Raw genomic sequence first — 15,829 nt, forward strand, 5'->3', positions numbered from 1 at the left:
GTTTACAGCTGATAAAAACATGTTTACAGCCTGGTACAAAAGACGGTTTTGGTTCATATAGCTAACATTACCCTTCATGACAACTGTGATGGGGGTGAATTTTTTTTAGAACTCATCCGTTTCGTTTTATTAAGTTATATTAAGTCTGCATTGTTAAGGGCATGGCTACTTGAGTGTCACCCATTTCTCACTGGTCACAGTCACTTCACCTCAGCTGATTCCGGCTGATTAGCTGCTGAGCACGCCATATACATTGCATTTTTGTTTTGTTTTATGTGGCTTTACACAGTCAACTGCCTTTTGGAATTATTTCCTATATCAGATAATCATCATATCAGATATAAAGGCATGCTGTGTGCACTTAATTGGGCTCACAAACCATTCAAGTTGCCTCCATTTCACAGGTGAGCGAAATTATATACTTATATACCATATCTATAAATGTATTTGTTTTACTTAAGATAATTTATCATTTACAGTTTTCTTTAGACCTGTAATGCACTCCAGAATCTGACAGATTGATTAGCTGTAGGCTATAGAACAGTTATCTGAAACGTTGTCATACAGTGTTATGCCTGGATTTCATAAATAGCCTTGCGTTTACTAACACAGATTGTATTTGAAGTGTTTGGAAATAATTCGCGTTTTCCTCCTGTAGAAAAACATCCTAAGTACAATGCTTAGTGGCTCAATGTATTACAACAGTGTTTTTAAAACTCCCAAAGAAAAGCCGGTCTAAGCAAAATGCTAGGCATATGTTGCTCTGCCCACGCTCCACCTCTTTGGCCTTTTTTAGTAATCCCTGGTCGGTGCAATGACATGCGAACAAAATGGCGACGGTTGGCCATGCCTACTTGTAGCTTCAATTGCTTCTAAAACCTATGGGTGACGTCACAGATACTACGTCCATATCGTTTACAGTCTATGGTTAGGACATGGAAGAAGGCAGTTTGTTTCACAATTGATTGCACTTTTGGATGCTACATAACACATAAAAAGTCATATTTGGATGCAAGGGTCTCACCTTCTCGGAGTACATGGAGGGGGCGCTGATCGGGTTGACGATCACCATGTTGGGCCCGGCGTGTGTGTGGATGAGGTTTCCTCCATAGCGCTGGCGCAGGGAATGCATGACACTGGACTCATTCAGGTAGAGCAGAGCTGCCAAGTCCTCACAGCGGTCAAATGATGGTGGGTTCGCCTGGGTTGAGGGGGATCAAATATTACAGGTCACAGAACTTAATAAGCTGACTGCTGATGAATTGAAAGAGTGGGAAATCTCCTTAATATGACAAAAAAAGAGAGAGAGCGTAAGAGGTTTTAAATTGATGTGCCTCAGCCGTAATAGCCTCAGGACTGCATGCCAAGTCTTTAATGCAATTTAAAAGTTGTCAAGCTCAACTCTGGATCCGGCTTCGTAACTCCCTCCTCAAACAGATGGTTCAAAAACTTGATTTGAGGTCAGCCTTGACATTATGGAAATCATCGGCTTAGAGCTGCCCTTCACCGGGCAGCATAAAACACTGTGCCAAGCAGAAAGTGAAGTGACAATATCTCCCAGCATATGTCTCATCAAGGCAGAGCAGTGCAAACACTGAAAATGGCTGTGCTGACCTGCCAAACGATTCTATTAGACTTGTATGCGAGTCTGGTTTAAAAATCAGGCCAAAACCCACCTGTTTCTCTATGACCCATATCCTGGCATCATTTTCTACCACCTGTGCCTGTCTAACCCTCACATGACTTTGGATTCAGGCCAGATAGTAGCTGAGTTCCACAAATAACCCACTGTATGAGCCCTGCTGACCTGAAGATTCATCAAAACACACACAGATATTCTGTTGTTCAACTGCACAGGCAAAAAGAATCCCTGTTTTCCATTGTGAATGGGCAATCTCTGAATGTACTGCATGGCTTCTATTCCATTTTAAGATTGCAGTCACAAACAAGCTAAAATAAAACATTTAAAATTTAATTAAATTTTAAATTAAATTTAAAAATAAAGAACAGCTTGTGTACTTGAAGTGTAATAAACTCATTCAATCATTTTTCTTTTTAGCTTAGTCCCTTTATTAATCCAGGGTCGCCACAGCGAAATGAACCGTCAACTTATCCAGCATATGTTTTACGCAGCGGATGCCCTTCCAGGCGCAACCCATCACTGGGAAACATCCATACACACTCATTCACATTCATACACAACGGACAATTTAGTCTACACAATTCACCTGTACCACATGTCTTTGGACTGTAGGGGAAACCGGAGCACCCGGAGGAAACCCATGCGTACACGAGGAGAACATGCAAACTCCATACAGAAACGCCAACTGACCCAGCCGAGGCTCAAACCAGCGAATTTCTTGCTGTGAGGTGAACGTGCTACCCACTACGCCACCCAGTAATAAACTCACAAGTCCTAAAATAAAGGTTGTGGAATGTACAAATTTATTACATTTTTTATATTCACACCTTAAATACTTTGTTTCCTAGGGGTTTGAATTCGGATTTTGACTTGAAATGTTTTTTTTTGCAATTGTATGTGTGTTAATGTATGTTTGTATGTGTGTGTGTGTGTGTATACAAATTTGCAACCATTTTCATTTTTTTTTTCTTGTGTATTTTGTTCTTCTTTACTTACTCATTGGTTAACTGGGGTGATTCTTGTTTGCAGGTGTGATGTGTAGAGTTTGACTATGGCTGTGACCGCATAGCATACTTCCATACTATATAATACGCTTAAAATAGTATGCAAGCTGAGTGGTATGTACAAATTTATAAAATTTCAAAATCAGTAAATTAAAAAAAGTACCCGGATGACCTACTACTTCCGGCAAGATTCTGAAGTGCACATTCGATGCATGGTACGCTATCCCATTATGCACTGCAAGAGAATTCATGAATGGGAGTGAAGCGATGCAACTAATGCAGGTAGGTTACGTGACCATGACAAAATGGCGGATGTAGTACTCAACGTCTGAGTTCGATTCATACTGCTCACATTCACACTATATAGAGCAGGGGTGGCCAGACTCAGTCCTGGAGGGCTGGTGTCCTGCATAGTTTAGCTCTAACTTGCTTCAACACACCTACCTGGAAGTTTCTAGTATACCTAGATAGAGCTTGATTAGCTGATTCAGGTGTGTTTAAATGGGGTTGAAGCTAAAATCTGCAGGACACCAACCCTCCAGGATCGAGTTTGGGCACCCCTGGTATAGAGCGTACTTTTCTAACAGCAGAGTAGTCCATTTAAATTCGAATGCACTACCTACTGAGTAGTAGGTATCGGACGCAGATTTAAGAAACAGCCTATATCTTGAGTTCTCTTATATTTCCTGTGTGACCTGATGAAGACCTTGTCCTATTATAAAATATCTTTTGACAGCTAAAGTGGCAGTGTGCCAAAAGTTTGGCTTGATCGAGCCACCCCCTTCAAGAATTACCTAGATGTGCGCATACTGATGCTTTTCTCTCCAAATTTAATACATAACAATGTGGCTAAACTCCACCTTCACAGAAGACCAACAGCAGATTATACATGACGGCTTGTTTAGCTCCACCGACCAATTTCCATATACAGTAGCTTAATAAGTAAAGTAAACGAAGCACTTTGCAGAAAATAAGATAGCTCAGAATTATATAGGAGTACATTAACTTTATATTTAATTTAGCTGAAAATGCAATGCTGTGCTGACTACATTACATCCAACACTAATGCTGGAGTAGGGCTCAGCCAATGAATGATATTATATCGCATCGCAATAAAATTTATGTCGATAACAATGATAAGCTCTGGAATTGTTTTTTTTTGACTCTATATTGATCTACGAGCCAATTATACAGCAGATATGTGCAACAATGGAAATCTAGAAGTTTGTTGATATTAGAGATGCACCGAATTTTCTGCCGCCAAAATTATCGGCCACTGAATATAGGTTATGCTATGGACCCTCTAATTTTTGGGGCTTCAGTAATTGTTGGGGTTCTCTTTTAAATCTGGAAGCATTAAAAACTGATATTAAAATATATAATGTTATTGTTTAATATGAAAAAGAATTAATCGAGTTTGCATTTTTGCCATATCACCCAGTCCAATACCAGAGCATACAAAATTGACTTTCTTATGTCGTAACTAGTGCTTAGTCTGTTATTAAAGATCATTTAGTATGTATGTACTGGGTATATTTACATTTTAAGCTAAATCACAGCAGTGTCTATCAATAAAGGATGCAGGCTATAACATACATGCAGTGGTTTCCAACAGCATGCGCACAGTGACTCTTTAAAACTATTTTACATTTCCAAACTGTTAGACACTTATATCAGAGGTTGTTTACTTCGAAGCCTATTTCACGCCTATTTAAATTGTACGATCCAAAGAAGAAGTTCAAAACAGTACAGAAAAGAACCTATTTTTTAATGTATAAATCTTGATTGTTTTGGTAATGGAGTTATTGAAGGTTTTGTTCAGTTATGCTATTTTAATTAGGTCAAAACCTGTAGGAAATAAAAAGCAATGAAATCTATGGCATGAATTAAAATAGAATGCATTTCAATCTCATAATAAACCTTAAATGAAATATTTTACGTGTGCATACTAAAACTGCCAATAATCTGATGAGCTTTGCATGACTGACCTTTTCTACGTCATCCTCATCCACGTCCAGTACAGTCCCATCATGCTCCAGTTTGATTTTCACTTTCCCCTCGGGTAGACTGCCAGCTTCTGTCTTCACCACAGTGGCTGCGAGGACACCGGAGAACATTGAGTAAATGCACACAATATCAAAACGGAACAGAATTAAAATAGTCATTTAATATAGTACTGCCACTGAAGCCAGCATTATATTAGAATCAAAATCGACCCCATTTCCTTTAATAATAAATGTCCCCAGTATTATTTTGTGTGAAACATAAGTGCACAATATTCCAAAGGAGAAAACGTTTCTGTAATCTTTCATCAAAATGTAATAACGTTCTCCATCTCCAGACGACGTTATATTCCACTCCAGCTCAGTATTCTTTTTTTGACACAGAAATGTGTCAAATTTCATAAGTTAAATGAGCAGGGAATGCCATTTCATGTTGTCTTCAATTTAAAATAACGCTGTTAAAGTAAAATAGATATCATTTTGCATGGCTTTTATACTAACCCAGAGAGAATCCATCCTTGTGGACCAGCCACACTTTCTCCGAGCCGTACCATGCTTGCTCTGCAGCAATCTGCTCCTCAGTTTTCACCTGTAAAAGAGAACAACACCAGTCAGACTCATTATTGATGACTTTACACAGGCCCTTTGACCAGCAGCAACATCACTGATGCTTTAAATCCACTCCATGCAATGGTCCACACTTATGGGATGAGGATAAATATAATTTAATGGGTCTTTTTATTTTGATTGGAGACCTCTGCTGACAGAACATCTAACAAAAAAGGCATTGTTCCCCAACGTCTACCCTGGAAAATAAGCTTAAAATGTGCTGGGTTGTCATGCAAGATGGGGTTGAGTTTAACTGCAGGTATAGATGAAACTAACTCGGGCTTCAAATGATAGACAGGGTCAGATTACAAGCCTGATGTTCTGGTTGTCTGGGCATGTCTGATTCCACCGCACTCATGCTTGACCTACACACTGGTCTGAACATGAACTCTGCTGCGGCGAAGGGCTGACAGTGTGAGATAGTATATCAGTGATCCATGATGGGATGGAGTTGTGTTCCAGTTCACATGCTTCTCCTCTGGTGTTTGGTTAGTATAAGGTGTTATGATTGAAGATAAACCAGTGCGCTCTACAATTACAGTGGTACGGGAAGGGTAGAAAACACTACAGTATGACCACTCTCACTGCAAGTTAAAGCTGCAGCCCGTATGTTTTGCCTCTTTTTTGCCATCTCTGTTTGAAACCTGCAATTGCAGATATTTGCCAGTTTGGATACTGCATTTTGGAGACACCGATTTTTTCTTGATACTCAAATGAGTATTTTCACTAGAGAATTTCATCAGAAAATGTCACATTTCCACCACTTTTGTAACTGAGGAAAAAGTATGAATCAAATTAAATACTAACGGTGATTCAATCTAACAATCACCAATTAGCTTGTATCACGCCAAGCCTTGCAACTTATTATTGAAATACTTTGTGAACATCAGCAAAGTGTGACTCCGATCTTAGCCTAGAATCCTTAATGTTTACAGACCTGATAAAATGACTCAAAGACAAATGGCTTTATGTGCTATTATTTATTGCTGCTATAGTGCTGTTGCAAAATACATTGTTTACAGTAACAGTTTTCCGTCATTTGGATGAGCGCAATTTTACACTAAAAGGAAATAAAATGATAAGTTGCAAGTTTGAAAGTACAATGTTAACATTTTGCAATTTATTTAGCAATATTTTATGTTGGACCTGTAATTATTAATATTTCTTTTATATTTCTATATTCTTAATCAAACAGTGAGACAAATAACTCACATATGAATGAGTGCCTTTTTTGGGTTAATGGCAATCAATTAATATATATATATATATATATGAACTTATACTGTGATATGAGATATTGCCCAGGCAGCCCTACCGCCAATACTACTACAATTAGCTGGAGCCCGTTTGTTTTGCCTCTTTATCGCCATCTCTGTTTGAAACCTGCAATTGGAGATTTTTGCCAGTGTGAATACCGCATTTTGGAGGCACCGATTCTGTCTTGATACTCAGTTTCAACCAATCAAGTAATTTCACCAGAGAATATCTTCAGAAAATGTTACATTTTCACCACTTTTGTAACTGAGGTAAAAAAATGTAAAAAATAGTATGCATAAGAATAAATCAAATTAAATACTAATGTCTAATAAATCTAACTATGTCCAATTAGCTTATATCACATCAAACATTTAGATAGTATTGTTAGACAAATGACTCCATCCTTTAAAAGTGTTTTTTATTTCATTATTATTTATTTAATATTTCTATATTCCTAATCAAACAGTGAGACAACTAACTCGCATATGAATGAGTGCCTTTTTGGGTTAATGCCAAGCAATTAATATATTCAGTGGTCGAATTGTGGGGGATGGTACGGGGAGTGTCCTGCAGCTACACACACACACACACACACACAATGATAACAAAATAGGTCTAAATACATTTTTAATGAGAAATTTTTAAAGAACCACCAACAATTAACAATCTTAAGCATGTCATTTTAAATCATGAAATTAAAATGGACAATTAATTAATTGACGATGTAAGTCTTTGACTACCAGCAACTGTTTGATGAACTAAATATGAATGTACCTTTTTTTACAACACTTTGTTTACCTTATGTGCAACAACATGAGCTTTTTTATTTATACTTTTTATATAAACTGAAATAATCAGGAAGAATATCTTACAATCAGATTAAATCAACAAAATTCCTCTTCACACAACAAAGATGGCATAGGAAAAAACGTTTTCAAAGTTAGCATTTAGATAAATGTACTGTTTATTTATAAATTGACCTTAACGTGGCGTAAGAGGCGGCAAGAATGCAATGAAATTAATAATACAAATTTTATGAGAATTGAAACTAAAACCGCAGTAGGTGGAGTCAAGTCTTTGTCACTGAATGATTCATTTAATTGAAAGAGTTGTTCAAACAGCTGATTCATTTCTGAATGGATGACTGAATCATTGTCTCATATCAAAGCTCAAGATTCATTCATAAACAAAACATGGTATGGATATATACAGCGTCTGAGCTGTTTGGAAGCATTTTCAAGAAAACAGAGCAACATTTGGACAACAGTGACTCTAAAAATGCATTGCATTATTTGCGTTCTGATTTTAGGGATAATAATAACGGTTCAGTTTAGAAACAGGGAACCTAAAATCTGCTGTACCTTTGATTTTAACTTTGTTGCATCTTTGAACTGCTCTCTTAGACATTTTGAAAATTGTGCGAAATAATAGTGTGAATGCGTGGTGCCTTATTACAATACTGAGTTCTAATTGGTCAATCGTCATTGTTTATAAGTCATAAATTACCATGAATAAAGAATTTTTATATTTAATTTGCATGACAAGTTTTACATTACACACACTGTTGTTAATCTGGATGGTAAGAGGGAATGGTGGTTTTACAAAGGGGATGATTTTTGTCATTTTTTTCCATAAGGGAGATGCCATCCCCCCGCATCTCCCCTCAATTAAAGCACTGTATATATTAACTTATATTGAGATATGAGATGCTTGTCATATCACCCAGGCATCCCTACTACCAATACTACTCCAATTATAAAACATTCTTACAAGCTTATTGCTGTGAAATGGGCCAAGGTAAGAAGACCATTTTGAACACTAGTTGGTTTACGAAATTTCCTTTTAGATCATTTATATGTTTCGGGCTGCAGCTTTAATAACAACCCAATGCTAATTAAGTGTTAGATGAGCCCACATATTTAATTTTGCCAGATTGTCTGATTTGATAATGGCAGGCAGCTCTAAAGTATTGCGTATGTGGTATGGGTTCTGTCAATGAAATGGGCAAAACACAACACTCCACAACACAAGGGCAAGTCTGACACAAAAGGTCAAGGGTGGGATTATGAGGGTCACTACGGCACACACACAGCAGAAAGCAGACCTTAGGATGAGCGGCAGCAGCATGGTCTGCTTTTAGGATTGCCACAGGATCCTCCTCCACCTGTTCCTGTGAGACGGCAGGTCAGCATGAAGGGGCAAGAGCAGCGTTAGACATCATAATACTTTATTACGGCCTCTCTCAAACACACACTCATTTATCAATTTAACAGCCCAGCTCAGCACAGCACATTTAAAGCATCCTGTTAATAAAAAGGGTTATTGATCATGTGATATAAGGCACTGTAGACACCCTTGGGGAGGTAAAATTATTAAATAAATATTCCGTAGGGAAAAATCTCATGAAAGCTGTCAAATACAGGTCATAATTAACTTGACACAAGTCCCATTTAAGCTCCCAAAAAGCTGCCATGTTTCCAGACATGTTTATATTCATTTCTAGCCACAATACCAATACAAACACAATACCAATACAAACTTCAGACGAGTTTGTTGACCCAATTATGAGATTTATTTTTGTTTAAGACAGCAATTAGGACAGCTTTACACCTTCAAGATATATTGAAACCCCTAAATTTAATTCTGCAATGTAAAAACTAATATATTAGGGTTGGGCGATTAATCGAAAAGTAATCGAAATTCAGAACCTATAATCTATCTATTTTTTCCAGGTTGATTTTTTTTAAATTTATAAATAATCGCAATAGAGTTAAAATGTTCAATGAATAAAGATTTAGATTTTAGGCTAAATCACCCAGCCCAATAATATATGTTTGTACGCATGTATGAGATATGACAATTTTCATCAGATTCACCCATGCAATTATTTGACAGCTGCATTCGATTTCAATCCACATGGTCTAAGTGACTATGCACATATAAAAAAAAACAATAAACAAAACCAACAGCATAGATAGCACATATGCACACCAGGATATAAGACAGTATGTTGGTGATATGAGGTAATGTATAACTTAAGTAATGTTCAAAGCATGGGGAATCAAAAGTTGATACTCATAAAGACTGCAACCAATCAAAGAGCGCACCCAAGACTATTCAATAAAAGCAGATCAATTGTACAGAAGCAAAAAAATGACAGATTTTCACTGAGGGTTTCATGCAGTAACCATACACCGCAAAAAATGCTGGCTTAAAATGATCATTCATAAGCAACACACAAACAGGCAACCCAAAATATGTTAAAATAAGCAAATACTTCCATTCAGCTAGCTAAAATGCTAACATCTATCAATAAAGTCATAAATATTCTCAAAGCATCTTTTTTTTTGTCAGACAACAGTTGACAATGCAAGCACAAAAGCATATATAGTCATGATGAGGGTGGCGGGGTGAGTTAGAAAGAGGAACAGAGGGCTTACACTCCAACAGGTCATACGAGCGCACACTCCTGCCAAGCCATGGAGGGGTGCAGTGGGGGAAGAGCCGTCCCTAGAGGGGCCCTGTACCTGAGACGATGCAGAGGCACTGGCCACAGGTTCCAGCTACACCAGCCAGCCAAACAATCACAGCCACAGAGACAGCAGTGGATGAGAGAGAGAGGAAGAAGTGAGACATGTATCCAGATGAAAAGACAGCAGGCACATGAGGGTGAGATGGACATGCATGAACCAATGAAAACCTGTTTGCTAGAAGCTGTGCAGAAGACAGCAAACATGAAAAGGGGATAAAATCAGACGTGGGGTTTAAGAGACCTATAACTAAAACATCAATGTCTAAGCTCAGTAAACCTAGAAGAGAATCCGAAGTCTTTTCCAAAAGCATTTCAGAGAAGGAAAAATACCTATTTGTTGGTCTTGTAGCAGAGCAGCCATGATCCATAATACAACACAAGCTTGTATCGAACTGCTTTGTTGTATGCTTTCTATATAGGCAGCTACGCTATAAAATAGCATGCTAAAAATACAAGGCCTTAAAATGACTGAATTGGGCTGAAACTGTCCAACAGATTAGCACCACTAATCTAACATTATGCTATACAGTAGGGCTGCACAATATATCGTTTCAGCATCGATATCGCAATGTGCACCTCTGCAATCGTCACGTCGCAAAGATATGAAATGTTGAGTCTGAATTATAGTTGACAAGGAGCTACAGAATTGTATTTAATAACTGTATTCATGCATTTATATGGAATTTATAGGATTTATGCAAAAAAAAGAGAATATTTGTCTTTGTTTCTAGTCCAAATAACTACATTTCAAAGTAAAAACAAGATTATTTTACTTGCCCCCCTGGCAGATCACTTTGCAGATCACTTTTACTTTAGACTGCCCAGACAACCATCAAATAGTGTTAAACTAAAATTCTTGTTAAACTAGAGCTGTGCAATTAATCGAAATCGAATCCCAATCGTGATTTGAAAAGTTGTGATGAGCTAATCGCAAGAGGTTGCAATATGAAATATATACAGTTGAAGTCAGAATTGTTAGCTCCCTTTTGAATTTTTTTTCCTTTTTTAAATATTTCCCAAATGATGTTTAACAGAGCAAGAAATCAGTTATTAGAAATGAGTTATTAAAACTATCATGTTTAGAAATGTGTTGAAAAAATCTTCTCTCCGTTAAACAGAAATTGAGGGGGGCGGGGGGTCTCTAGACCCCATTTACTGGGGCACGTACCCCATTAAAAATCGCCAGTGCCCCAGTAAATGATTTGAGATACAATTTACTTTATATGCAAGTGTATTTATTAAGAGTTATTCCCGAAATAAAGACATTACGTGCAACCGAACCAATACTGATGAAAGCAATGTAGCTTAACCAAAAAGCAAACTGAGCATGTGCGCAGAAAAAAAAGCACACCAGCGCGCCTCACGTACGCACCTCTCCTGCTTGATGCTGACAGGCTGCTCTACTCCCGTTTGTGAACATGCTCGCCGAAAAAATAGCCGCACCGCTCGTGCGTTGTGAAACCAGCGTAACAGTCTTTTATGCGGAGGTGTCGGCACGCAGTGATTTTCGAAAGTCGACAAAACAGTTTAAATAATATGATGGTGATCTTATTTAGACTAAGCATGGCTCCTGATAGACTTTTGTATGAAGCAAAAGGAGTGATAAGTCAGGGAGGTATGACTTTTTAAACCTAATTCTCTGCCATGTGTCAGGTCTAAGACAACAGATATTTCTATAAAACATCTTTTTTGTATTCTATTGGATTGTCTATAGAATTTCATATTTTTTTGAATATTTTTAGAATTTCATACTTGTTTTATTATATATAAATAATAGAATAAACAGGGGGGCTAAAAATTCATGGGGGGCTAACAATTCTGACTTCAACTGTAGTATTAATAAGAATTTTGGGTAATACCTAGTCCCGATGTTTAAAATTATTAAAACTTTGGAATATAGATATAAATTAGATCTAAATACTGAGAAGATGACCATTACACATGCAGACAAGATGTAGTTGCTGCTCGCATTAATGTCCTTAAAACCCCTTTTCCTCATTAACAATGTAGTGTATTAAACCATTTCCCCTTGAGTATTCAGTCAGCATAAAAGCTGTCAAGCTTTAAAGTGCCTTATTTATAGGCCTACACTCAGTGCAGTTAGAGCCACGTAAAAAAAATCTGGGTAAAGCACATTTTAGCAGACAGAGAGAGAAATACACAGAGATGAAAAACACAAATCAGCAGAAATGAAGACACAGTAAGTGAACAAAAGAAGAGGAGAAAGAATGGACAGGCATTACAGATGCAGCGAAGATCCTCTCCAGCCGTCTCTGTGCTTCTTCTGTGGGACTCAGTGGCGGACTCTCCTATAGGCCAGACCACCAAGAAGGGGTGAGTCTAACTCAAGACTATGCACATGGCTGTGTTATTGAGAAATGTTATGTAGCTGACATCAATTTATTCAATAGGATAAATTGTAAAAGCTCTACAATCAAATCTGGATGAAAGCAAGCAAAGTGTAGTGTTTATGTTAGCCATGCTCCACTCAGCAAATACATGTGCACACAAACACACCTTTTTTGACAAGGTTGGTAGAGTGGGTTTAGAAATGTTTCCAGGAAAAGATCTCCCTGCTGAAGTCGAGGACATATGTGCAGCTGTCTTCACCTTCAAATATCATGTCAAAACCACACACAAAGTAATAAAAGTCAAATGAAGGAAAATGTCAGTCAAAGGAATGATGTCAGTCACCAATCAAAAATTAGTCCACCAGCTTTTTCTGGCCATGCAAAGAACCAAACCACTAGCAAGCAACAATCAAGCTTCCATTACACTGTTCTTTAGTGTTTTTTGCAACAGAAATAACGCCACCTAATCCTGAAGATGTAGCCTACCGTCTATAATCTTGCTAGTGTCCACACAGAAGTAAATTTCTCCTAATCTTTCCCAAAACAAGTTAACGAGTCTCTGAGGTGGATTGATCTTAGTACACTGAACTATTGAATTGAAAGACCTGCTTAAGCTACAGAGACAAGAAAGGCCACTTCGAAAAAAAGGAGAAGAATGCAGTCAAAACATAGGTCTTATTCATCAATACCTCCAAGAGCTACAAACCACCAGAATATAGACAGAATAGGGTCTGTGTCTAAAGGAAACAATGTAATCAGCTAAAATTAGAGTAACATGCTCATTTGCAGGCACGCCAGGTGGTACATCTCCAGAACTACTGGTACAGGGCATAAATATTAGTCCACTCGTCACACGGTTAAATCAAGTAAAGCACCTCATGCAGCCAAGTTATTAGTGTGACTAATACCTCTGGTTTCTTTACAGGCATCTGTTTTTGGGTGGGAATGAACCCTGTTGGAGGGGCAAATGGATCTCTTTTGGGGGCTGGGGGGTTAGGAGTGCTGGATTTACCAGGAGCGACTGGAGCAGAGGTAGCAGCTGTTTTGGGGACAGCAGGTGTAGGACTAGAGATAACAGGCAATGTTTTGGGATCTGGAATTGGAGTTGAAATGGTAGGAGCAGGATTTAAAAAAGCTGGTTTCTGAGTAGCAACAACGCTTGCAGGAGGAGAGAGAGTAGGTGGTTTTGAGGTGGAGACAAATCCTAATGGTTTGGGTGCAGGAATAAATCCCAATGGTGGAGAAAGTGGATTGGGTTTGGGGGGTGGGATGAATCCTGTTGATGGAGAAACAGGAGACTTTGTAGTTGTTGAGGTAGTAGCGGGTGGTGATGTCTGTTGCTCTTGTTTTTGAGGCTGGGAGGCCTCCATCTTTGGTACAGTTTTATGTGGTGCTGGTCCAGAATTGTCCTTCTCTTGTGATTTTTCTACAGGTTTTACATCCTTTTCAACAGGATCATCCTTGCGGATCCGTGGACGAGGTTCCCTAGTTCTGCCTCGTGTCATCAGGCTGGTTAGTCCAGCGGCGATATCATCTCTTTCCTCCTTCTTTATGGTATCATGTTTGAAGGAGAACATGGGCACCTTCACAACTTTTGGTACAGATGCTGGTTCAGGTTTTGGCAGTCCTAAACTTGGTTTAGGTGGTTCGGGGGACAAGGCTGCAGGTGGTGTTGCTGTGTCTTCTTCAAAAGAAACTACCCTCCTAACAACTCTGCGCATCACCTTCACCACTTTCTTACGTGTCCCATCCTGCAAGTCCTCAGCGAGTTCGGGTTGGCTGGCACAAGGTGTAGTCTTAACACTGCCATTGACAGCACCATTGACTTTGCTTTCACCATTCAAAAAAGGTTCAGGACTTAAGGAGTACCGAGGAGGTTCTGGGCTTTTAAAGCGCTCTGGCATCTTGGGCACTTCGGAGAACCTTCTTGTTGCCATCTTGTCTCTGTTGGGTGAGGGGCTTTTGACACGCCTGAACTGAGGCTGGTACTGGACCTCTGCTGGCTTGTCCTGAACAGGCTGAGGACTCTTGGTACGCAGCAGGCCTTTGCCAGGCTCTAGGCTGGGCACTGACTGGGAGCGGCCACTCAGGCTGCCATCACTGTCAGACTGCACACCCACACCCAGTAGATGGAGAAAAGTTAAGAAGACAAACAGATTTTGAAATCATTATATTAAATCAATATACAGAATGTGATCTCAACACACTCAAATGTTTGTTTTTAGTTATTTCCTGTTCTATGACTGGAGCCACATTTTTTTTCTGATGGCTGTCTTTAACACAGTTAATCTTGTATATTCTACCCAAAAGACAAAGCAAAATAAAACCAATATGCTGCCCAACACAATAAACTAGGTGAAAGGGAAGAAGAATGCTGATTTCTATTGACATTACACAACAGCTCTGTATTCAGTAGATAAGGAGACATAGCAGAGGAGGTGAACTGTAGCATAATCCATGTCATGCACAGAGCATTTTTTCAAGTTTGCATTTGTACACTCAGACTGAAAGTACACCCTTTCACCCTACCCTGCTGTTTCTTGACTCCTACACACTTATCCAGTAGATTCTGTCAATGTATTTATGATATATACTAAATACATTTTGACAAAGATCTGTCAGCAGTAGCATGTAGCTCATTGCTGAATACTATTTTAACACTACTATAAACACTCTGCTTATAACAAAACCTTTTAAAATGTAGCAAATTCCTATTATTAAAAGAGAACACAAATTATAGATTGAGGCTTTTGTTGAAAATCCACTAACACCTCAAATCATGCTGAGATACTGACTCGGAACTTTGATTAAGGTGGTTTACTGATAGTACGTTTGTTTTTCCAGGGTCTTAATTTAACCACAAAAGCACAGCTGGTGAAGCACAGCAGCTGCACTGCAGAACAACAAAGAATCAAACAAAATGTTTCCATCTTCAAAACCATTTAGAGATAAATTACTATATAGCAGGTGGGATTTTGAGAAATCAATGGTTCATATGCATTAAATAAATGCTGTTTATATAATTCTACTGGGAAATAATTGGCTATCTTTCTTAAAGTGCTATGGCACCTAAACAGGCTTCCTGTGACAACAATTTAGCATCCTGTGTGAAAACATAAGGACTTGGAACTGGCAGTATATCATAATGAATATAATAACTGCAAAAATCTAATTAGATATGTGCAACTAAAGATAAATAGACAGAGTGCTTTTCAATTTGCATTTCTTTTCTTTTCATAAGTGCATCAGTACTCTCTAAAAGTGCTGCAATACTTCATTTGTTAGTATGCAGAATATCTGAGCACTTACATTGTCTTTTGAACCCTTGGGGATTGGCTTGTTCTCTTCTTTGATCTATAAAGGTCCACGTGAAAAGGTCATTAGCATTTGATTGAGAACAATAAGTCTATGCTGAGGTTATTATGCAGATG

At 38.3% G+C, this 15,829-nt stretch overlaps 1 protein-coding gene across 12 annotated transcripts in view; it reads right to left on the reverse strand.

Annotated features, from left to right (window-relative positions):
- Positions 1-15,829, reverse strand: part of myo18ab (myosin XVIIIA b) — a 174,187-nt gene that overhangs the window by 100,949 nt on the left and 57,409 nt on the right. For 4 of the 12 annotated variants that reach the window (XM_056473344.1, XM_056473335.1, XM_056473333.1 and 1 more), the window contains exons 2-10: positions 15,708-15,752; positions 13,307-14,506; positions 12,565-12,657; positions 12,291-12,356; positions 9,956-10,078; positions 8,620-8,685; positions 5,151-5,238; positions 4,635-4,741; positions 1,025-1,201 (exon numbers count right to left, since the gene is read on the reverse strand). In XM_056473344.1, the coding sequence (XP_056329319.1) occupies positions 1,025-1,201; positions 4,635-4,741; positions 5,151-5,238; positions 8,620-8,685; positions 9,956-10,078; positions 12,291-12,356; positions 12,565-12,657; positions 13,307-14,506; positions 15,708-15,752 (1,965 nt within the window). The remainder of the gene's footprint in view (positions 1-1,024; positions 1,202-4,634; positions 4,742-5,150; positions 5,239-8,619; positions 8,686-9,955; positions 10,079-12,290; positions 12,357-12,564; positions 12,658-13,306; positions 14,507-15,707; positions 15,753-15,829) is intronic. The other 8 variants (XM_056473345.1, XM_056473342.1, XM_056473337.1 and 5 more) reach the window with 7 other exon arrangements.

Source organism: Danio aesculapii, chromosome 15, assembly GCF_903798145.1.
Source record: "Danio aesculapii chromosome 15, fDanAes4.1, whole genome shotgun sequence".
NCBI classification, from domain to species: domain Eukaryota; kingdom Metazoa; phylum Chordata; class Actinopteri; order Cypriniformes; family Danionidae; genus Danio; species Danio aesculapii.